This window comes from Poecilia reticulata, linkage group LG5, assembly GCF_000633615.1.
Source record: "Poecilia reticulata strain Guanapo linkage group LG5, Guppy_female_1.0+MT, whole genome shotgun sequence".
Lineage (NCBI taxonomy): Eukaryota > Metazoa > Chordata > Actinopteri > Cyprinodontiformes > Poeciliidae > Poecilia > Poecilia reticulata.
This window is the reverse complement of record NC_024335.1, coordinates 9,829,837-9,853,247: the sequence shown is the minus strand read 5'-3', so window position 1 is coordinate 9,853,247 and position 23,411 is coordinate 9,829,837. Positions and strand designations below refer to the sequence as shown.

The following is a 23,411-nucleotide window of genomic DNA, read 5'->3' as shown; positions in this document are numbered from 1 at the left end:
TACTGATGGCTCTGAACGGTTTTTATCATTTTTCTCTCTTGGCTTGATCTCCGTCCTGCAGAGCGTTCCTGACGTAATGTGACTGATGATTCCTGGGCTCTTCCTTCAGCTCTTTGATATTTGAATCTAATGACTGAAGCAGCTGGTTTCTTTGGCAACCCTGCCGACTTTTGCAGGAACGGCTTTAATCTAGGCGCTCCGGCTCATTTGAGGAAAGTTTTCCAGCTCAGCCATGCCATGACCATGATTTGTCCGTATCTTCTAAAGCCCGCCACACATTCCAGCTCCTTGTTTTTATCACTTTCTTACCTCTCGGTGTCCTTCCATGAAGTGATCACTTGAAATGTCGAGGTTTTGCTACCAGGAACGTGGTTTTGTGATCACCACATCCAGTCATCCATTCAGAGTTCTGCTACTGCAGGAAATGTTCCCAAACCTCAGGCTTGCAGAGGAAAATGTTATGATGATGTTGGCTTCCAGCTTCTCCTGAATGTTCATGGCGGGCAGCTACAGAACCACATTTTCTCCGACTCATTCAGAATCTGTCATCCTGGCTCCGGGTCGTCTCTCACGACTGAGGTGATAATCTGAAAATGGGAATGTTCCTGTTTGGTATCCTGGAGGTGCAGATGAAGGTGGAGATCAGGGAACGTCATCTCAGTTCTCCTGACCTTCTCTAGGCCGACCACTGCCCAGTTTTAACTGGTTAAAGATGTTCCAACCAGTCAGATTTTTATTCAGCTTAAAGCAGCTTCCATCAGGATAAGACAGGGTATCAATTTATCTTGTCTTATACTGTAATTATTCAGTTGCTAGACTGTTATTTATGAAACCAAACAAAGAAGAAGTGAAATGGAAAAGTTCAATCCATGATCCATCAGCCTGCTGTGTTTGGTTCTGTTGATGATCCAGTTTGGACTAAACTTAGATGGATTTGACACTAGAATACCTCGGAAAATGAATTATCTTCCCCTCTGCAGAATGATTAGCATTCGATTGTTTGGAGATGACCTTATGACCCTTCAGATATTGATGGGCATCCACCATTGCTTCTCTAACGCTGTTTTTCCTATTGATAGTCCGGTAGACCCGGTTCGATTGGGAACCAGAACTGCAACATTTGTTCCATTTTCTGATGCTGTGGTTCTCTTTCACACTTTAGTGTGTCAAACCAACCAAACCCTTTGAGCAACCTGTTCGATCTGAGACACAAAGGGCACCAATGTCAATTCAGGCAGCTGATAGAAATAGAGACCTGTTGTGGAAAGCTGCTGCCATGGAAACGGATTTAGGCCCAAAATGATTCAGCTCCCATCTGTCATCTGAAGTCTCTCCTCCTGGACCAACAACTTCTTCAGACATGCAGGCTAGCTTAACATAATATGCGTAATGAGCGTTATTCTGAGTTTGCTAGTGCAACTTTTAAAAGTGGAGGTAATTTCAGTATTATCACAGAATTACATTTTATAAGCAATTTTAAAGAAAGGAAAAAATAAGTTCACCGGTCCTGTTCAAGGCAAACAGACTGGAGTTGGATTAAAGCAGGAATGGTGGGACCGATACACCCTAGGCCCATTGATGATGTCTTCGCATCGTGGTGTTGTGTTAACACACCTTTATTCTTCAGGGCAGTAAACAAAGACAACCTTCAGAGTCTACCTTTCTGGAAAGTTTTCTTCCATGACTGCTCATAAATTGAATCCCCCCAGTGGAACTCCCTGTCCAGGCTCTGTCTCGTTCACTCGGAGAAACAGAAACGAGGAGGACATGTCCTGACAGCTACTGTATCCTCGTCTGCTGAAACATTTAACTCTTGTGGAGAACATGTTCTGACCCGATCCTTAAATGTCATTAAAATCTGCAATTCATGAACTCTAAGGAACAACTCCACTCACTCACAGCTTGTTTAAGCTTTTAGAGAATAAAGTGTTGGAAGAAAGAGCTGAGAACATGAAACTGCTGAGGTTGTTAGGAAATAATGTGCTCTGGTACCGCTGCAGGGAAATTCTTTCCATTTCTTTATTAGTAGTTTACAGTCTCCAGGGAAGGAGTTCTTTCCATTTTACATTTTACCAAAGGACACAGATGTGTTTGGTTTCTGAAGCCTGAAAGAGTTCAGTCATCGTCTAACAGCCAAAGGTCGGTCCATGTGACCCAGCAGAACAACTCACCAGACCCAAAACGTCATGCAGGGGCTGAGTTACTCAGAGCTTGTAAAGATGAAGACCTGAGATCAGAAACACTCTTTCCCAGGAGGAAACTCACATCTAATTGTGTTGTTCATGAACATCAGGAGGAGGTTCTGATGGAAAGTTCTCAGGTGTCTTTTAGTGTCTGGTTCTGTGGATCCTCTGTATGGTTTTCTGAGGTTTCAGGACCACACTGGAGGCAGAACGTAAACATGAGAAGGCTGATGGAGACACATCCATGGCATCGATGTAGTTATTTTCCATCCTTAAAGCCACCAGAGTTGTTTCCTCCTGCAGGTCCGGGTCACAGATGCTTTCTTCAGAGATGCTCCTGGAAAGTTAAAAGATCCAGTTAGACTCACTTTATTTTCATCACATTCCCACAACTCAAAGGTTTAAATATCTTTCGTTTTTCTTCATATCCTCCCTGTATGCACCCTTTGCTTGTCAGGGTTATATTTTTAAGATTTCTTAATTTTAAATCTCTTTGGAGAATCAACATCTCTTAAACGTATAGAACTTTATTGATGGGATCATATCCTGACATTTGAAGTATAATTATTAGTTTGATTGAATACATGCAGGTTTTCAATTATTCCATTTTGTTTCAAACTTTTCAGCATTTTCAGCTGCAGTTACTTTTTTCAATGACAATATTTCTTTTCAGTTTCATTTTAAGCTGACATCTAAACAGTCGTTAATTTCAGTAATAAGTGTATAAAATTTCTTGACTTGTGCCCATTTGTGTTTATATTTCATTACAGTGGAAGATCTTTCTTCCTTTTCATGACTCTTTGTGCAAGATTATGTCAGTATCACAATCCACCCAGGATGAAATTGCCTGAATTTTGAAACAGACTCTATGGTCATTCCCTAAAACTCCCAGAACGTTTGGTGCTCTGCCCTGCTTTCTTCTCCATAGTGGAGTGTTGACATTTTTCAGTTTGGCTGCTTTCTGCCACCTGGTTTTAATCTTGTGTGACCTGCCTGGTCCTTCGAGTGTGTGCCCCGAATAAACTGACTGCAGCAGAAAGAGGCATGTTTTGGCCCCAGCTCCATTAAAGCCCCCCTGTGGGAGAAGACTGGAGCTACTGTGGAGGTTGTTGCTGTTGGAGCATGAAGATCTCACTACCGGCATGTGGAAGAGTTTAGTGGAGAGTCCAAACATGATGGCTTAGAGAAGAGTCAGACTCCCTGTAGTGTTTTTCCTCTCTGGATGATGATGTGCGGCTCTCAGGTGGAAACTTGAATCAGCTTATTTTGTTTCTGGTTGTCATGGCAACCGGTGATCCTACAGTTTATTGGTGTCTGGCTGGAAGTGATGAATGACTCAAGCTCTGCTGCGTTTGGGGGGGAAAAAAAATCGCTGCTGGTTTTTACGGGATTATATTGAGAGGACGTTATGTCAGTACGTCTGGAGCTGAAAGATTCTGGTACCTGATCCGGTTGCTGTCCAGTCGGAGGAGGTGTAGGTTGGTCATTTCATTGATTCCGAGCGGCACGTGGATCAGCTGGTTGTGGTCCAGACACAGCTCCATCATGGAGTGATAGGCGCCGAAGAACGACTCTGGTTCTATTCCCTCTCCATCCAGCCTGTTGAAGGACAGGTAGAGGTACTCCAGGCCAGGATCCATGTGGGCAAAGATGTAGCCTGTGGAGGAAGTCTTAGTTAGATCCATGATGAAAGCGTAGATGGCTATCCTGCGGCTCCTCTCTGCTCTCCCATTGATCCTTGATCACCATTTGTCCTCAATACCTCAGGGTTTTTAATATTTGACCCTGCTCTACCTTTCCCACCACTGGACCTCTGGGTTGTAGACTGAGTATTCTTAAGGTTTCCCTTCAACCTACCAGGTATCCTCTCAACATTATTTCCCACAAGCACTAAGTGGACCAAAGACTTGGGCAGGTATGACGGAACCAGGTAAAAGTCGTTATGTGACAAGTCAATGGACTCCAAGTTCCTGCAGAAGTTGAAAGAAGAGAAATTATGTTTGAATGTCCTTATTGAACCAAACTCATGGCTGGTAAAGATGGTTCTGTTCTGGTCTGACCTGTGGTTGAACCAGGCCATGGGAGCAATCTTGGTCTCGTCCAATTTGTTGTGCCTCAGAGAAATCATGTTGAGGTTGGTGGTCTGATTGAAGACCGTCTCTGAGATCTCTTCGATCAGGTTGTTTTCCAGATACAGCTCCTGGAGAAGGAGAAGAAATGTTTGATGTTGTTTAAGCAGAATGTTGTTGTAACATCATCTGTTCAAATACTGAGCTAATTATCAGATGTTACTGTTGGACCTGGTTCTGACTCATGACATGAAGAGTGTGTAATTCTGTATTTGCAGGTGTGTTCAGGATGCAGGAGAACCAGCACCAGTCTGCTGGTTCTCTGCCTTCTCTGCAGTTAACCACAGGCTGTAATTAGATGGTTAGATTGGTTTCCCACAGGTGGGAGGTTAAATATTCAAGGAGAACCTTGTTTGCTTTCAGCGACCATGAAGCAACTTAAGGAGCCTCTCCAACACCTCTGCTGCTGTTCATAAGTAATTTATCTTTTTAGACAACTTCTCTTTGTAAAAGTCAAATCATTTTACCAATGATTTGACTTCATTTGTTTTTACTTCATAATAAATTTGTCAACAAAGAGATCTGAGATTTGTGAACCACAGAAGAAGTTTAGTTTAGTACCAAAGCAGCCGGTTGTGGATGTTGTGGACTATTTCACAAACCCACAAGATTACTGAAACCTGTCTGGTTTTACTTTTGTTTAAATATAACCAACAAAGCTTAGTTAAATGACCAACTTAACTTGGTGAATGTGTCTTCATGAGTCTCCAGCAATGACTAGAAACATATTCTGGAGGTTACTGGAGAGACAAAGCTTTCCTGAAGGATGGATGGAAAGCCCTCTTAAGATGCATTAAATAGACCATAAACTCACATTTACCAAATTAGAAAACATTTAGTCCCACCAGCCACCTAAAGGAGATGGATGTTTTCCTGAGTCCTCTCCCACTAGATGAGACCAGGAGGCTTCCTAATCAGATCCTTAAACGCTATCAACTGATTCCTTTAATTGCGGAGAAGCATCACCTCCTCCTGTTTAATGGAACTGTTTAAGACTCCGCATTTTGTGCAAACCACGCTCTGTCTGCAGACAGTGGAGATTTCATAGTTGAGCCAAACAGATTGCTTACATTTTTCTTGACAGATTCCTTCATTTTACAACATCCAAATGTATACTATCAAGTTGTAAATGGGTGCCATTTCTTCTCCATCATGGCAGCTGTCAGTGGGTGCCATTTCTTCTCCATCATGGCAGCTGTCAGTGCGACACAGAGAATGGCAATAATGCTGCACAGCTTTACAACTGGTTGTGCCAAGTCTCTACCTTATCAGCTCAGTATTGCATACAAAATACTTCGATATAAGCTCTGTTTAACGCCCAGCAGTTTACTGTGGAACCTGTAGTTGCTGCCTTGACGCAGCGAGTCCAGCATATGTTCGCATGGAGTCTTTCTCAAGTTCTGAGCATCTGATTAGGATGCCTCCTGGCCTCATCTAAGTGTGAGAAGCTCCTCCACCGCTGAGGGTGTGGGAGTCTTGAGGCAGATGCTGGTGAGCTCTTGATCAGTCTTTCTATGTCCTGTTTCATGACGCTATTACAGAGATATTTGAACTCCTTCAAACTGATCACAGACCCAGAGACTCTACCCACAACGTCTAGAAATAAACTAGACCTCCTGCAGCCCGAATCGATGAAGATTTTTAATCAAGTCTGACTTATTGCACTGTCTATATCACCGATAAAATTAAGATAGATCAAACATGTACTGATCTCAGGTCATAGCTGAATCCAGTCAAGACTGGATTTCAGCTCACCCCACAGAGTGTCAGGTTCTAGTCATGATGGAAAGGATTTTATCCTTTATACCAGCAGTGACTTGGGAAGACCCTGGGGAACCGTCCGGAAATGGTTTCTTCCCAGTCTTAGGTAGGAGAGCTGGATCAGAGGTGCAAACGCCCTCGGGTCGACGTTCCCTTCACTCAGAAGATTCCCCTCCAGCTCCAGGATCACCAGGCTGCTCAGATCTGAAACATGATACAATAGTGTTTCAGACTAATTAGGTTCAACACACCAAAATATTTGTGAGGTTGGAGGTTTTAAAAATGGTGCCTTTGATTCTTGTAACAGAAGTTCTCATCACTCAACCAGTAGTTTTCCCTGTCTAACCCAGAGCTAAGTTGAGTTGAGTGACCAACAACTCAACTTATCTCTCTTAGAACCCCGACCAGGTAGGTAGTATAAAAGAGTACCATTATCGAGTACCATTGTCTAGAAATCACATTAAATGGGACTGATTAAGTACGAGTGGATAATGTCCTCACTTGGCAAATGGCACTGAGGACTTACTGTTCATAGAACCTTCACTCTGTTAGAGTGTGACCAATGCCAATGAGATTACTTGGTTTTGACTTCTTGTAATAGAACCAGGTGGCTTCTTTAGGCCGTATTTTACTGACCTGGTTCCTGTTACTTGTCAACACTGATGGTTTCTTATAGAGTGAACCAGACAATTGAAAAGGGGAAGCCCTGTATTTAAGTGAGTGAATCAAACCCTGGCCAGTCCAACTGCTTACAGTATGTCATTTTCAGACTGGTTGCAGGATGGTATCTCCGTACCTTGGAAGCTGTTTTCATCTATTCCTCTCAGTTTGTTCTCATTGATCTTCAGTTCCTGCAGTGTGGACGGGAGGTCAGATGGCACTACGTCAAGAAGATTCTCGTCCAAGTAAAGACGCCTCAACATCTTCAGGCCCTGAAACAAAAATAATCTGTTGTCATTGAGATATTTTGTTATTGCGAAACCCAAAGAATATGTAGTTATTACTGGAGTTACAGAGTCAGTCGTCATGGAGATATTTAGTCATTACTTCCTGATCATAGAGGAAGAACTGCAGACTGCTGGGGATCTGCAGTGGTCTGGAGTGGTCTAGGTTTGTGCAGTGGTCTGGGGGTCTCCAGTGGTCTGGGGGTCTGCAGTGGTCTTTAGGTCTGCAGTCTGCTGGGGATCTGCAGACTGCTTCACCAAGTGGATGGTGTATTTTTATTATTTTTTTATAGTTTTGTATAAAAAACTATAAACTAGGTTTGTGCATCTCTGGACCAACATGTCTTACCATGAAGGCTTTGGGATCAATCCCAGCAGACGTCAGCTTGTTCTTCTTCAGGTTTATCCATTCCAGGTTGGGAATGCCGTTGAAGGCTCCTGCTGGGATGCTGCTGATGTTGTTCCCTGCAGGTTAGAACAATTTCAGTCCAACGAATACCATGAAGGTGTTTATGGTCTGGTTCTTCTGAGTGTAATGCGTTTGGTAGCTTAATTATGATATTTCCTGCTTCCATAAACTATTTTGCCCTGACCATCAGATGCCAGGCAGATCTTCCCTGGTTGCCCCACCTCCCACACCAGCCACCCCTGGCTGTCCCTCTGTCCCCCTGGCTGACCCCTTGTCCCTCCCCTGGTTGATCCACCCCATTGGTCCCACCTGGTTGTCCCTCTAGCTGCCCCCTCTTTGTCCCCCTGAACTCACCCTCCAGGCTCAGAGACTTGAGCTCCGGGATGTTCAGTGGAGGGAAGTGGATCAGCTTTACATTCGCGCAGGTCATGGAGACATCAGAGATGTCGCAGCCGGCAGGGAGGACTACTGGTGTCTCCTCCTCTTCCTCTTCCTCTTCCTCTTCCTCCGCTTCCTCGCCTGGTCCAACCTCCTTCAGCTCATCTGTCTCAGTGGGCTGCGTTGGGACTGGAGGTGGGAGGAGTTCTTCTTCTTTTGATGGCATCTGGAAGACATCTCCTCTCAGCCACACCTCCACCTCCTCCTTCACCTCCTTCTGTTGCTCCACTTCCTCCTTCCTTCTTCTTTCCTCCTTCATCCTGCTCTCTTCCTCCTGCCGCCTCCTCTCCTCTGCCTCCTCTGTCTTCGTCCTCCACTCCTCTTCCTCCTTCTCCAGCTGCAGCCTCAGCGCCTCCTCTTCCTCCCTCCTTTTCTCCTCAACCATCTTCCTCTGCCTCTCCTCCCGCTCCTTCCTCTCCCTCCTCCTCTTCTTTCTCGCCTCGTCCTTCCTCCTCAGACGTTCCTCCTCCTCATGATGCTCCTCTTCCTCCCGCCACACGATTCTCTGGATGTCCTCCTGGGTCAGAGGGACGATGTGGTCCTTGGGGTGGCTGGGAACTGGAGAGTCACCAGAAAGTTCTGGGCTGAGCCCGGGGTCTGGGGGGGAGGCAGGCGCCGCGGGGCAGCCAATCAGGGAGCGGGAAAGGAAAGTGAAAGAAATGGAAAGGAAGAAGAGAGAAGAGGAGGGATGTAAAGGAAACTACAGGAGATGGTAGAGGACAGACAGACGGGGGACGGTTGGACACAGACGGATTGTGTTAGTGCTGCAGGCAGATCCCAGACCAGCTGCTGAAGCTACAGAGCAAAGAGCTGCTGTAGACCGGTCCGACCCAAACCCACCACCAACGGGTCTGTCCCTGAGGCTGGACGTCCCTGAGGCTGGACGTTCATATCTGTCCCTGAGGCTGGATGTCAGAGAGGCTGAATGTCCAAGAGACTGGACGCCGAGGTCTGTCCCTAAGGCTGGACATTCGGGTGTGTCCCTCACGCTGGACGTCCCATGCTGGGCATCCATGTGTTTCCCTGAGGCTGGACATCAGTGTCTTTTCACAGGGAAAAAATTCATGGAAAAACAATAAAATCTCTGGAATTTTTGGGGGCATTTTCCAGGTTGGAAAATGAAAAGATTTGATTCCATCATTTCATTATTTCATTTTTCTTCTTTCTAAGGGAAAACAATTTAACAACACTTGATGAATACAGTTTTAGTCTAATTTTTTTTGACAACTTCAACATTGTTTTTTAATCATTTTTTATCTGTTTTTGTACCTAAAGTTTTGTCATCGGTCTGTTTCTCTGTGCAGCTTCTGGGCTGAATGTCTTTTATTCATGAAGCTAGTTCAGTCACGAAAACGCTGAACTTGCACTTCCTGTTTGGAGCAGCTGGTCTGGAAGCAACAACTGCCACACAAACAGTGGCCACCTTCACCAAAGATATTACTTTACCATCACCAGATCCAGATCTGGCTTCATTCCTGTTGTTGATATTTTAGTTCAGAAGAAGAAGAAGTTGTCTTTGCTCCCGCTGGCAGTTTGTCTAATCGTAAAGTTTTCCATCACCAAAACCCAAACTGTACCCTTAAGAACACAACGTTCAGGTTCTCATTGTTTTTAAGGCGTAATTCTTATTTTGGCTTGAATTTGTTTGTTTTTCTGCCTTTTTAAGGAGAAACCAGGCAGATAAAAGTAATTTTTCACTCATTGAAAGATAAACGATCTAAAAGCCCAAGAAAAACTAATAAAACCTTTGGAAAGCCTGAAGGACTCTTGATCTGAACCTTTCTACAGATTTTACAGCAAAGTCATGCAGCTTGGAAGGAAAACATGGATGAAACCCAGGATCCAGTGATGGATCGTTTTGCCAGACTTCTTAAAGAAACTTAAACATTTACGCCCACTCACAAAGGGAATAAAGCTGTAATCTTTAGTGTCCAGCCTCTCTGACACTAAAAGCACCAACATGTACGTATGCTAAAACAGTTCACAACATGTGTGCTAGGGGGTCCAAAATGTGTTGCGCACATTTTTCAACCATGATGGAAACAGGAAGCAGCATGCCGAGGCCTCAGAGATGAAGACTGGAGATTTAATAACTTCGTGGAGTCATCTCTGCGTCTCCGGATGCTGCGCATGGAGTCTCACATGTCGTGTTTCTACCTGGCTCCATGCAGACGGGGCAGCAGCGGCCCGCGGGCGTGGCGGGGGACGGGCAGTGCATTGTGGGACAGGTCATCTCATCACACACCACCCGCCCTTCGCTGCACAGACACATCACACAGGGCGACGGATACCAGACGGCCAGGTCCAACATGGTCAGCCCGCGGTACACACACTGGGTCTGCTTACCTGCAGCAACACACAGACACACACACATACCAGAGTCAGTTCAACATCTGGCCGCCCTGCAGAGCCACCAATAATCACTGCTTAATGTTTAGAGGTGCAGCGATTTATCAGCACCAATTTCCTTAATATTCTGAGAGTCAGAACTCTGTCAGCAGTTTTAAAGTTGGACATTTGGTTAAATTCCCAGAAGTCCTCCAAGATGGAGGAGTTCAATCTCCCGGGTTCAGACGCAGCTTCTTCCTCACCATTTCAGTTCTGGATCCCATTTGAAGCGTTCATGGTGAGTCTGGACCCTGGAAATGTTGGAAAATATCCAAAATATCCACATCTGTCTTAGATGACCTCTGGCTTTTTGTCAGATTTTTACATCAGATCATTTCTGAGTTTCTGTCATGCAAGTTTCTGATTTTGTCATAGAATAAATTAGTCTTAATATCATAAGTTTAACCATGGGAATTATGGCCTTATTTATTCTTTTTTTTTTCCAAATGTACAACTTTTTCTGCATCAGAGGATATCCGGGCAGTTAGATTTACAAGTTTTTTTCTTGTACATATGTGAAATTAATCTAGAAATCTAACTTCTGCAAGGGAGAAAATTGACCAAAAGACTTTATTTTTAAACACTAATATTTTCACACTAACAGACTGGGTTGGGATAATTTCCATAAATAATTAGATGAAATCTGATTTTCATCCAAACACATGCAGAACGCATCATTTTAATGCTTCAGGCTGCATCAGACGCAGTTCCCAGTCTCATTTGAGTTGCAGATTTTTCTTTTGCTCTGGTTTTGTGAATTAGTACGATGCTCCAACTCTGGTTTGCATGATTTTTAAAAATGTTTTCTTGCATATTTGACGCAGTCGTGGCCTTTATTCATGAGCAGCTGCACAGGAAGATGGCCAGTAAAAAGCCCCGGTTCGGGATCTGAACCTAGCAGGTTGTTGTCCTGCTCCAATAATTGTGCGTCTGGTTGGTCGTCTGGCCTGTACTTGTGCAGAAGCAGCAGACAAAGCAGTGATTTGTTCTGTTTGCCACCCCCCCCCCCCTCACTGAGGTAACCCAAGTCGTAGCGCTCCAGGCCAGCGACATGACGAGGCTGCAACGGGCCGTGAGTCAGAGGGAAAGACTTTAAAACACCGTGATCCAGCAGGAAGGGCTCTCTGGCTCTGTTTGGACTGCTTCCCGTCTGTCATCTGTCCTTCCTAATGGCATGCTCTCTGTTGGGTCTGCAGGAGCACAGGTAGTTAGAGGCTCAGCTAGTTTCTCTATTGTCTCGGGCGACTGTCCCCCTGTCATCTCTGCTGAAGCACTCATACTTTAGAGCTTTTCTTTTCTCTCTGAAATATCATTTCTCCGTCTCTCAGACTCTTTTCTGCTACCTTAATGGCAGGGATGTATAGCAAGGCAATCCTCTGCTTCTCAGCATAATGCCTCTGTTCAGAGGGAAACTCAAATTATACTCTCTGGCTTTTCCATCAGTTAAAGTCTGGCAGAGTTTAAATCTGTCACTGTGTTGAATCCTTACTGTCCCAAACTCTCTGCCTTATTTATGTATTTCAACCCAGAAAAGGTTGAGCTCAATGGTGCTGAGGGTTAAACGGGGATTCTTTAGAGTACAATTCCTGCTGAAATGAAAAGGCTCAAGGACTGAACCCTGCAGAACTCCGTTTAGACTCTGAATAGCCTTTAACACTTTATAAAGTAGCTAAAAGTCTTGATTATCCTCATAGAATCAACTAAAACCAGCTTGTTGTTTGTTTGATTCTAATATTTATTTATTGGCTTTGGAAGAGTTGCACTCTGCTGGGTCTGCAGGAGCACAGGTAGTTTCTTTATTGCCTCGGCCAACTGTCCCCCTGTCATCGCCACTGCAGCTTCATTCTGTAGAGCTTTTCTCTCCTGATTAAAGGAAAGAGCCTGACAGCCTCCATCTTTCAGGCTCCTTTCTGCTGCCTTAGTGGCAGAGATGTACAACGAGACAAACCTCTGCTGCTCACTGCAATGTTTTGAAAGTTTTTTATGTTTTGGTCTGCTTTGTCTGTGTCGACTCCTTACTGTCCAAAAACTCGCTGCCTTGTTAGAAAAGGTTGAGCTTAGTGGTTCTGGGGGTTAAAACGTGACTCTTTGCTGCTTTAATGAAGAGACTCCAGGATTGTGGACTCCATTTAGCATCTGAATACCCTTTAACCTTTTTTAAATTCAGGAAAACTCTGAATTATCCTCCTAGAATCAACTAAAAACTGATTTCAGTTTTGTTTTATGCAATATCATGTTTTTGGTTTTGGAAGAGTTGATTGTTTAAAGTCCACTGCACCATGCAGAAATCTTTTTAAAGCAATGCTTTCTTAATTTTGATAAACTGAAGTATTAAACTTTTGATTTACTCCAGAACAAATCAGAAGTTTCTTCTGTTTTAGTCTAGTTTCTCTCTGGGTTTATGAGAAAACCTCCTCCACTTTTTAAGGGTTTTTTTTAAAACCCAGTTTAATTCATGAGGGCCTAATAAAGCTCCAGTTTCCCCTCTTTTGCTCTTTTAAAGCATCAACCATCGACCACAGAAAGAAATGAGCTTAACTCCTCGCTAAGATATCTGCCGCCGTCCCTCTTAACTGCTGCTGATCTGCAGGATTCCCATCCTCTCTGTTTTCCCTCCTCCAGTCATGTTTGGATGTGATGATTCGTCATTACATGAGTGAACGTGAATAAGAGGAAGCTTTTCCTCTGAGCCCCGCTGTTTCTCTCCGATTCCTTCAAGTCAGCTTAACAGCCGGAAAAAAGCTCTGACTGTAAAATTTACACACCCTTTCCTGGTGGTTTCATAGTAATCCAACTGTCCTGTTAAATGTATTTTGTGGGAAAAGGCAACATTAATTTGTAGCTTAATTTAAATGGAAGAAGCAGGAAACACGCCAGAGTTATAGTCATCTAAAACTAACAAAAACTGAAATTGAGAAAACATTTTCGTCAACTGAAATAAATGAAATCAGTAATTAATGGGGGAAAACGAACTAACTGGAACTACATTGTGCCAGTTAGCATAAAACTCACTGAAACATATTGAAATTACATGTTTTTGTGGTTATGAATCTATTTTTCAGACTTTCAAACTAAAGAGACTTCATAACTCATTGTATTTGTTGTTTCTGTTGTTTTGTTTACTTATTTTGGATATTTAAAATATCTTCAGATTTCAGCTGTTTTTAACCAGATTTGGACCGAACCATATCAAACCTTCCTGGTTCGATCCAGTCAGCTGGCTGCTGTTCTCTTACCGACCTGGGATGACGCTGTAGCTGGACTGCAGCTCCGGGATGTTCCTGTAGAACGTCAGGGTTCCTGCTGGTGTGTGTGGGCCGTTCGGGCCTGGGACCAGCCGGATCTTCAGAGGTTTAGAGCGCCCCTCACTGGTCCAGATGAAACCTGCACACCAGAGCGCAGATAGCCTCAGCTTGCATTAGCTCAGAGAAACACCAAAACCTGTGGAAGGGTTGCCAACCGTCCCACAAATTAAGGCAAACCGAAGTTTCACAGCAGCCTGCAATTTGTATTTATAAACACTAGATGGCACTTCTCTCCTCACTGAACTTAACCTAGATTTTAAAAAAATTGTCAATGTAGAAAGCGCAGCAAAATCTGCATATCTGACTCATTTGCACAAGCGATGAAGAAATTAAAATACAACTTGTTATAAGATTACATATGTTCCTAAACAATGTTATAATTCCCCTTGTGAATAATTGCCATAATTTAGTTAAAGGATTTTAATCAGAAAGTTGTGTATTGAACTCACCGTACTGTTAGCTAGGAGCTACTGTCAGTGTTTTTAAATAATACGCTTAAACTGTTTTTATCTTTATTTCTTGCCGTTCACTTTAAATCACATATTATTTTTACAATTACAAATGAAAAAAAGGAACAAAAATACCCTCCCTGTAAGGATTTCTAGCACATGTACCAATTAGCTGATGGTACGGATTGTGACAGGGCTTTGTCTGCAGGTCACTGAATTCGAAAATAATATTTTATAGACTTTTATGGAGAAATCTACAAATCGAAGGAAACACTTCAACTGTGTAAATAAATAGAAACAAAATAATCCGTGTCAGTGATGAAAGCTTTTTGCAGTCTATGCCATCAGGAGTTTCCAATTGGACATGGAGGCGAGGATGATTTATCTAGAGCTTAATGAAAAATATGCAACATGCTTTTGAGTGAAAACTGTAAACTGGTTGGCATTGTATCTGTTTTTAATTCTACTGAAGTTGCAGTCTTGCTTTAAAAACATCATTCTGTTTCATCACCTGAAAACATGTGAGGGAAAAAAATAAAACTTTGTGCCAATTAAATCCCTATTTTTAACAGAAACAAGATTAAACATTGTTGGATAAATAAGGAACATTGTTTGATAATGTCATAATTCCCATATTATGTCATTAACCGGGTGGAGCTGTCCCATACTATGGAGGTTCTGGTCCCCTGCAGAGAAACATTAGTGACATGTCTCACCCTGTCCGTCCCTCCATCGCTTCCCTCGTCGTCTCACCCCATCCTGGTTCTGATGTCTCGACTCGGCCCGGGCGTCAGGCAGGATCAGAACCACCAGCAGCCACAGAGCGGCCCACACCAACCACCGCCTCATCCCTGCAAAGCGCCACAGATCAGTGGGGTCAGACGAACCGGAGCGTTGACCTGCAGCAGCGTGTCAGATGCAGCTGCGCGGAGCCGCCGCCGCTGCTCCTCATATAGCCGCCCTGTGCTGCCTAATGGCCGGGTCCGGCTCCCCAAGGCTCTAATGACGGGTCTGAGGCTGCAGTCTGTCATTATTAGAGCAGGCAGATCTGCTCAGGTGCTAGTTGGTCTGGTTGCTTTAGGAGGAAGCAGCTCTTTGTGTCTGAATCATCTGGGCTTTTGGTTTGAGTCCAGATGTTCTGAGAAGCTGCAGCGTTCCACCTTCTGATGGAAAACAGCGAACGCTTTCTCTTCTCACTTGTCATCCACATTCAGAATGCCAAGCAGTCAGCAGTTTGACACTGCTACCACCAGAGGTCAGTACATCCCACATCCTGCACCTTTAAAGTGGCAGTATTATGTGTTTTCCAGGCACACAGTGCCATTTCATAGCGTAATCAAGTAATTATGTTGCCTGCTGTTGTTATAAAAATGCTACATATATCAAATATGACTTAAAAGAAAATTAGCTTCTTGAATTTGGGTCTCTGTCTCTTTAAAAACTTCTCTTCCTGAAACTCCGCCTTCAGGAAGTCATCACAACATGGCTTCTCTGTTAACCCTTTAACAATGTTTTAACCTGCGCTGAACTGAGAAGTAGCTCATATGAAAAGCTCTGCTCCACCAGGTATCCGCTAATTACTACTGGCTAGTCTGAAGGAGCTGCGTGGGAGGAATAACATTATAACATGATGTAAAGCTCAAAGTCTGTTTTATACAATACTGCCCCTTTAAAATGAGGTCACACATCACTGACATCACAGCAGGATTCTTCTTCTGTGATATTTACACTATGTTATGACCATGTTATGTTATAATGTGTTACTGAATTGAAAAGGATCTGTGGTAACACTCCTTTGTGCAGCTGTCTGTCACTGAAGGAGCTTCAGCTTCATGCCTGGAGGGCGGGACTTAAATGCTCTGCTGTGATTGGTTAATGCACTCTTCTGGGTTTTTGGCAGGAATCTAACCCTATAGCCCAGGGGTATCAAACTATAGTCCTCAAGGGCCGCTGTCCTCCAGTTTTTAGATGTGCCACAGCTACAAAACACTGGAATCAAATGGCTTCATTACCTCCTCCTTGTGTAGATCAGTTCTCCAGAGCCTTGCTAACGACTAATTATTCTATTCAGGTGTGGTGCAGAGCAGCACATCTAAACGTTGCAGGACTCCGGTCCGCTATAGTCGTCCTGTAACAGAACCATTTAAAGGTCACATTTTTGAAGTTCTGGATGAGGTCCAGTCGCTATCACGTTACTTAGCAACAACACCAAACCAGGGAGGCAGACCTGTCTCTACTGGAAACTGTCCACCATGTTCAGCTGAGTCTAATAGCTGCTGTTTGAAAACGTAGCATAAAGCAGATGGATTAATGGAACCGGTGCTTTGTGATTATCGCTCATCTGCAGGGTGTAATTACCAATGAGGCACAGCAGCTGATTATCTCCATGCAGTCTGGTGCTGTTTACAGGACCAGTGTTATTATGTAAACTTGTTTTAGCTTTACATCATGCTATAATGTTTTTCTCTCATCAAAAACATTGATTCTTTCGTGCATGTTTGAAAAATCCTTTAATCTTTGTGGCAACCATTCAGCTGTGCCAAATATCTTGGGTGGAACTAGTTCCACCTTCCAGAGAAAGCTCCTTCAGACTAGCCAACAGCAATTAGCAAACACCTCATTATGAGCTCCTGCTTAATGCAATGCTGGTAAAAATGTTGTTAAAGGGTTAAAAGTGGAGCCGTGTTCTGATGACTTCCTGAAGGTTGAGTTTCAGAAAGAGCAGGAGTGTTTAAAGAGACAGAGATCAAATTTCAAGGCATTAAATCAAGAAGTAAATTTTCTTTTAAGTCATATGTAATACATTCAGCATTTTTACAACACTTGACTGTGCTGTAAAATGAAACTATGTGCCTGTAAAACATATAATACTGCCCATTTAATGTTATGTGTAAATGGCCCTACAGATATTATTCTGCTCCTTTATGTGGGTCAGTGCGATTAATAAGTTGATTAATAAGCAGAAATCAACTTTACAAACTTCCAAGGTAATTTAAAGTAGTGGATTGTTGTATTTTTCCCATAGTGACCAGAAACTTCAACAGCAGATCTGGATATCTTTAAAGTTAGATCAAATGGTCTCCGTGGTTACAGTCAGCCGTGTCTCTGGCTGCTTACTCCTTATTGCTTCATGCAGGTATTCTGCAGCTTGCATGAAGCTTCCTTGAAGTTTTGCTGTGGACCCCGACCCGCCCCCTGCAGCAGCTTGAACACAGACCGCCTCCTCCCTCTGCCCTGACCAATAGGAATCCAGGAATAAATGGGAGACAAAGAGAGAAAATCAGTGCAACACGGGGGAGAAAACAGGAGGGGATGGAAAATATTCAGCAGCTCTCTTCCTGGATGAACAGGCTCAGATGGAGAAACTGCTCCAGTTTGGTTCTCCCAGAGTTTCTGCTCAGATGGACCCAGAAGAACTTCAGCATCTGTTCACGTGCAGTCCAACAGAAAAACACTTCCTGATTACCACGACCTTTATTTCACCAGGAAACGTCTCTGTGAGAGGCGAAATATTTCAAGGTGTTCTGGTCAAAACAGAACAGCATTAAGGCAGAACCAAGCAGAACTGTGGACAACAAATTGGTAAATCAGAGTTACAGGCAGAAGAATCAGCTGGGTGGAAATGAAACAGAAATTAAATTTGTCTAATAGAACCAGAGTAGGTTGTTGAAGCAGCACATTTTATTAATTACTCTAAATATTTTTGGATCAGTTATCAACTTAATCTGGGGATTTTAAGGGTTCTGGTTCTGATCTGAGTCCACATTTAGCCACAGTAACTGAAACAGACCTTTTAGGCCCAGTTCTGGTTCAGCGGTCCATCAGAGCCGCAGGATTCCAGCAGCTAAAGATAAACATCTCACGATGCGAACTGAGAGTCTTTTTCCAGCAGGATTTCATTTGGACCAGTGGACATTTAATCTGCTTCAGCTGATTCTTAATGAGTTCATGTGACGACATTTTGGTTTCTGGTAGAAAAACTAAACCAGAGGAAAAATAAGATGACAAGATTCTGGAGGAATAAGTAGAATCTATCCAGATCCAAAACTGTGCTTCCCATAAATTCTTCAAATCACAATTTAGGAGTAAAAAAGCACTAAATAGTGGAGGTGTAACTTATTCGCATCAAAAATATCTGGGTCAGTCCTGGATCAAACGCCGCCCTGTTTTCAGAATTTGACAGATTTTAGGGTCCATTCACTCCAGCCCTGTTTAGTCCGCTTTAATTGAACTCTGGTTCATTTGGGAAGGTGAGAATTTGTAATCGAACTCAGAAAAAACAAACTCTGGTTTGCCTAAAAACCTCAGGCTCATTTTGATTGACACCACTCCAAAAGCAGAAAGTGGACTACGGTGCAGGGCATTGTGGGTAAATAGAACCAAAACAAATGCGACTTTAGCGTTAGTGAGAGAAACGTCTCGTGGTTTTTTACCAAAGACAAAAGAGAAATCCTGTAACCGCTAATATCTGATGCCAACATTTTGTGGAAAAGGAAGTTGCGCTGGTCTTCTTCTGAGGTTTTTGTGTCGTTTTCTTCAGTGATTCTTGGTGCAGTGCCCCCACAGGCGAGGAGGGGAACAGATTTTTCAATTAGTTTGGATTGTGTAGCAGTTCAGTGTGAAAGTGAACCTCAGCAGCTGACATTGTAGCAAATGTTTCAACTTTACTCCCAGATCAGAACCGGGTCTCCCGGACGATCAGTGCTGTTTGAGAACATGAAGGTTCCTAATGCAGCTGCGGAGGAGAGAGGAAGGTGGGCCGAACCAGAACTTTGTGTCAGCATCTTTCAACAGCTGCTTTGAGCTGAACCGCTGACCTGAAACTCATCAATCCGGACGTAAACATCTCTGGTTCTGGAGGAAAATCAGCTGAAGTCCAAATCCAGCTACCTGGAGCGGTAAACTGATCCCAAACGCCCCACAGCACATGAATCTCACTGAACTTCTACTTTAGATTCAAGTACATCTGTATTATCTCAATACTCCAAGAGGATTAAAACCTTTTTATTCTCAAACGTATGAGAAAATCTATAAAAAAATTCCTGACCAGTCATATTGACTGATTTCAAGTGGTTTCATTTTTTTATCATCCATCCATCAGCTATAACTGATTATCCTTTATTAACGATAAAAACAAATAATCCAGATCTCCAGTCAGTTCTACACCCATTTTTAATTTGTTTCTGCTGATTGAACCAAACCACAGCATTTCTGCACGATTCCTCCTCTATAAACCACCATAAACAGGATTAATAGGGTTTATAACGGGGTGTCCAAAGTGCGACCCACGGGCTATTTGTGGCCCTTGGTATTGATTTTGTCCAACTGCAATTAAAAATAATGCAAATTTCTTGGTTGATGCAGATTGAAACTTTTTATTTGTAATCATGCTAAAACTAATACAGGAATGATTTTTAAAACAAAAGGCAGAATCAAGTTTATCCAAATCAGCTTTTCTTCTTTATTAAACTTGGCTAAACAGAGCAAGCGTTTTGAAAGAAATAAACAAAAAACATAAATTCATTATTGTTTCAACATTTTTTCCCCCCATAACAAAAAGTCTCTAATCTCTCAGCTGGAAGCAGCAGCTCTGCTCACGTTTTGCTCATGATTTTGTGTTGTTTTGGTCTGAAACGAGGTTTCAGACCAAAACATGTAGTTAATACATCCTGAACTAATTACAGTCAGTATTGCTCTCATAGTCCCGCCCTCACCTCTTCCTGCTGTAAACAACAGTCCATCCTCTCTGGTCTGGCTAAGAGGTCTTGACCCAACAGTCCTCCAGACTTTCTGAAGGTTTTCCTGTGAACATTTGCTGCTTTTTCATTCACTTTCAGTCCAGAAGTCAGATTAGTTTCACAGGAAATATAAAGTTTCGACATAAAAACCTCCTAAGCTTGAATGGATGGGAGCAGATTCCTGCCTCACATTTGTTTTAAATCAGAGTGTTTTGTTTCTGGTCCCAGCTCAGTTTGTTTTCTCAGATCCGTGAAGATATTAAAGCGTTTTAATTTGAGGCTCCTGTGGAGCTTTGGTGTCATGCTGCTGGAATGTAAACAAATGCAGTAAAAGCTGCTAATTACAAGCTGTTAACAACCGAAAATAAATCTCCTGTAACTCCCAAACATGTCAGGATGCTCTGCCGTGACTCAGACGGCAGAGAGACAGACGACGGGGACGGAGGGACAGGGGGAGGAGCCAAGGACAGACAGACATGAAGTCAACATTACCGTCAGGTTGAAGCCGAACTTCTGTCCTCCTCCGGTCGTCCTCGGCGCTCTGAGAGGTGTGTGTCGCCGTGCGATGACACCCTGAGAGTGTGTGTCTGTTTCAAACACGAGACGTTGAGCGGAGCTGTGAGGAAGAGGAGGCAGAGGAGGAGGGAGAAAGAGGGTCCAACATGTGTCTTCCTGCCTCGGAGAGGACGCTGCCAACCTGCTGCAGCAATCTGAGCAGGGCAGGCGGTGAACAGACAGCAGGAGAGGTCATGTTGGGGTCAGAGTCCTGCAGATCCGGGAAACTGACTAAATTCAGCAGAGAAAACATCTGCAAAGGCGACGGAAGGAATTATTTTAATTGAACTCACCTTCTTGTGTTTGGACTCACGTCTGGGTGTCCATGGAGACGTTATTAAATAACGTTCAGGTTTGAAGAATCCCAGAAATCCTCCAGAATGAAATGACCAGAATCAGATGATAACGAGAGTTCAGTAGTAACTAGTTACATTTAGTTGGGTAGTTTTTAATTTAGAAAATTTACTTTTAGAAGTATTTTACTACTACTTTATCATTACTAAGTATTGCTACTCTTACTTGAGTAAAATTTCTGGATGAAAAACAAACAGGTTTTAACCAAAAATCCACCAGACAGACACACTCCTACAGTTTTTGATAAAGTTTGATTATTGAAAGAAATTGATTTGTAAACATTTTCTATTGCCTGATATATATTTTTTTATTGTCACTTATATGAATCATTGTCATATTTGTCCTTAAAATAACAAAATTTCCACTTAGCTTTACAATTTGGTCCATCTAATTGTGTCATTTTTAAATATTAAATATTAAATTTGATCAGTTACTCAGTACTTTTGTAGACTTTACACCAAATACTTTTCTACTTCTACTTGAGTAAATTCTTGGACGGCTACTTTTTACTTCAGTAAATATATGTTGAAGTAGTGCTACTTTTCAACAGTTTTTTGGGTACTTTGATGATAGCAGAGGTGACGGTACGGACTCATTTCAGCAGTGTACGGCGCCCCCTTCAGGCGGCTCCAGCGCATCGACTGAATATTCACAGATGTCAACGATTTAAAGCTGCTGCCGATTAAACCGTCAGTTTGATGGAATCCCTGGAGACTCCGGAGAGCCTCTTAGTCCTGATTGGTCCTCCAGACATCTGGATACAGGCGCCCCCTACAGGCAGAAGCTGGAACAACAAAACCAGAGCATCGTTGTTCAATGATTGTTTGCTATGTTTCATATATGCATGAACTCAATAAATATATTGTAAAAAACAAAATAATAAATTTAGTGGTTTTCAGCTGATGTTAAATTCAAAATATTTAAATAGTGTAGTTTCTAAATCTTTTCTTTTTTGATTTTGTACTGCTGTAAGATTAAAATCAGTAGCCATAACAACACTGGTATAGTTAGCTATAGTTTTTCCCCATTAATTACTGTTTTTATTCAAAAATGTTTTCTCAGTTTCACTTTTCGTAAACTTTGGTTCCGACCTGTTCTTTCTTCTGCAGGAGAAGTTTCCCTCCATTGTGTCTCTTCCCAAAGGCATGACCTTTGGCATGCCCTCAGAGGTCATGACCTTGAATCATCCCGAGCTTCCAGGGTAGAAATCCTCTCATCCTGGCAGAAAACCTCCAGTCCCAGAGCCGATCCGCATCTGAACTCGTCTCTGTTTCTGTTTGCAGCTGCTGCTTCTTCATTCACTGGTGCGTGGATGTTTCCACAGGGGGCGCTGTCACTCCCAAGATCCAGCTGCTGTCAAAGATCCCAGAGAAAGGTGAGAACCACAGTTGTCTGAAGTACAGGTGTCATCCTCAGCCCTGAGTTTTGACTGCAGGCTCCTCTATCTGCTAACATCATGGTTCGTTTTGTTTCTGTCCAGTTTCAACTTTAAATTAAAGGCTCAAAATAAATAATCAAAGAGATTAGTTCTTCTTAACGTGAAATTAATCTGTGACTTACAGATAAATTTTACAGAAATGTGGTCAACGTCATAAATAATCTTGCTGATGAAGCTGCTTCCTACTGAAATTCCTAGTTCTTGATTATATTTGCAGTCAGTGTGGGAGGAGGGAAAGTTATTTTTGCGACACCTTAGAACCATGGATCATGTCATTGGCTTTCTTTAAAACATTATTTATTGTATTTTATGCTTTTATTGTCATTTCGCAGCACTTTGACATTTCTCTGAAGTGTGTTTTGTATTTAACCAGTAATTATTTAACGTATAAAAAATGAACTGCAGTTTTGACAGAGGAAGTGCATCAAAACATTTGAACTTGTACTCTGATTTTTATTTAGCTAAGAAAAATCCTTTATGAACCAAAAAAATGGAAGGAGTTTTTAGTTTTATACATTCAGTCTGTTTTATTGGTGCGTTTCTAAAGACAACGCAACAGGAGAGAAACGGTTTTTAGATGCTGATTGTTGTTTGTTTGTGTGCAGCTCTGCAGCTGTTCCCCAGTCAGCCAGCAGGGGGCGGCGCTGCTGAGGCCTTCCAGAGCCTGCTGAGGATTCTGGGACCTGAAGCTGCCATTGAGTCCATCATCAGAGCCGTTAGCCTCTCAGAGAGTGACAAACTCAGCGATTAGCAGCTTCAGAGGTTCTGCTGGACCTCAGCTGATCCTAAACCAGAACTTTATTCCCTATCCTGGACGAGACAAAATGCACAAGAAGCAGACAAACCAGCAGAACTCTTTGGTCCAAATGTACAAAAATAAAATAAATGATTTCAGTAGAAAACATCGGACAGCTATTTGGATACTCAAAAAGTTTCTTTTGCTTTGATTTCCACACCCGAGGTTTTAGAAGTCTGCAGAATCACAGAGCTGATGACCTATGACCCTCAGCGTGTGGTGGGCATCATGGGAAATGGCCATGGTTGCACTTAAATTACAACTAATCCTAATTTTTAGACAAATTTAGATCCTTATTCAAAATGAGTTTAAAAGGTTCCTATAAAAGGAACCAGCAGATTTATACAATGTAACTCCAAGTAAATCAAACTTCTGTGAAATCAAACTGTCCACTTAGGAAGCAACACTGATTGACAACAGGGACCCTCGTCGGGTCAATCAGTGTTGCTTCCAAAGTGGACAGTTTGATTTCACAGAAATTTGATTTACTTGGAGTTATATTGTGTTGTTTAAGTGTTCCCTTA

General features: G+C 42.8%; 2 protein-coding genes across 3 annotated transcripts in view; one reads left to right on the top strand and one right to left on the bottom strand.

The window, feature by feature from the left end:
• cenpp (centromere protein P) overlaps positions 1 to 23,006 on the top strand; it is an 85,530-nt gene extending 62,524 nt beyond the window's left edge. For both annotated transcript variants that reach the window (XM_017304707.1, XM_008408885.1), the window contains exons 7-9: positions 21,763 to 21,854; positions 21,937 to 22,028; positions 22,697 to 23,006. In XM_017304707.1, the coding sequence (XP_017160196.1) occupies positions 21,763 to 21,854; positions 21,937 to 22,028; positions 22,697 to 22,842 (330 nt within the window). In that variant the 3' untranslated portion in view covers positions 22,843 to 23,006. The remainder of the gene's footprint in view (positions 1 to 21,762; positions 21,855 to 21,936; positions 22,029 to 22,696) is intronic.
• Positions 1,996 to 20,449, bottom strand: ecm2 (extracellular matrix protein 2, female organ and adipocyte specific). The gene is made up of 12 exons (XM_008408881.2): positions 20,237 to 20,449; positions 14,723 to 14,857; positions 13,493 to 13,636; positions 10,022 to 10,210; positions 7,781 to 8,461; positions 7,367 to 7,482; positions 6,870 to 7,005; positions 6,120 to 6,277; positions 4,244 to 4,383; positions 4,041 to 4,153; positions 3,627 to 3,840; positions 1,996 to 2,520 (listed from the first exon to the last, which is right to left on the bottom strand). The coding sequence occupies exons 2-12, from the start codon at positions 14,853 to 14,855 to the stop codon at positions 2,328 to 2,330; spliced, it is 2,217 nt and encodes a 738-aa protein (XP_008407103.1). The 5' UTR covers positions 14,856 to 14,857; positions 20,237 to 20,449; the 3' UTR covers positions 1,996 to 2,327.
• Positions 23,007 to 23,411: the final 405 nt, after the last annotated feature.

Coding starts and splice junctions, on each gene's coding strand:
- ecm2 (XM_008408881.2), bottom strand. CDS start 14,855: ATGAGGCGGTGGTTGGTGTGGGCCGCTCTGTGGCTGCTGGTGGTTCTG. Junction 13,637..14,722: donor GCGATGGAGGGACGGACAGG/GTGAGACATGTC, acceptor TCTGGTGTGCAG/GTTTCATCTGGACCAGTGAG. Junction 10,211..13,492: donor CAGCTACAGCGTCATCCCAG/GTCGGTAAGAGA, acceptor GTGTTGCTGCAG/GTAAGCAGACCCAGTGTGTG.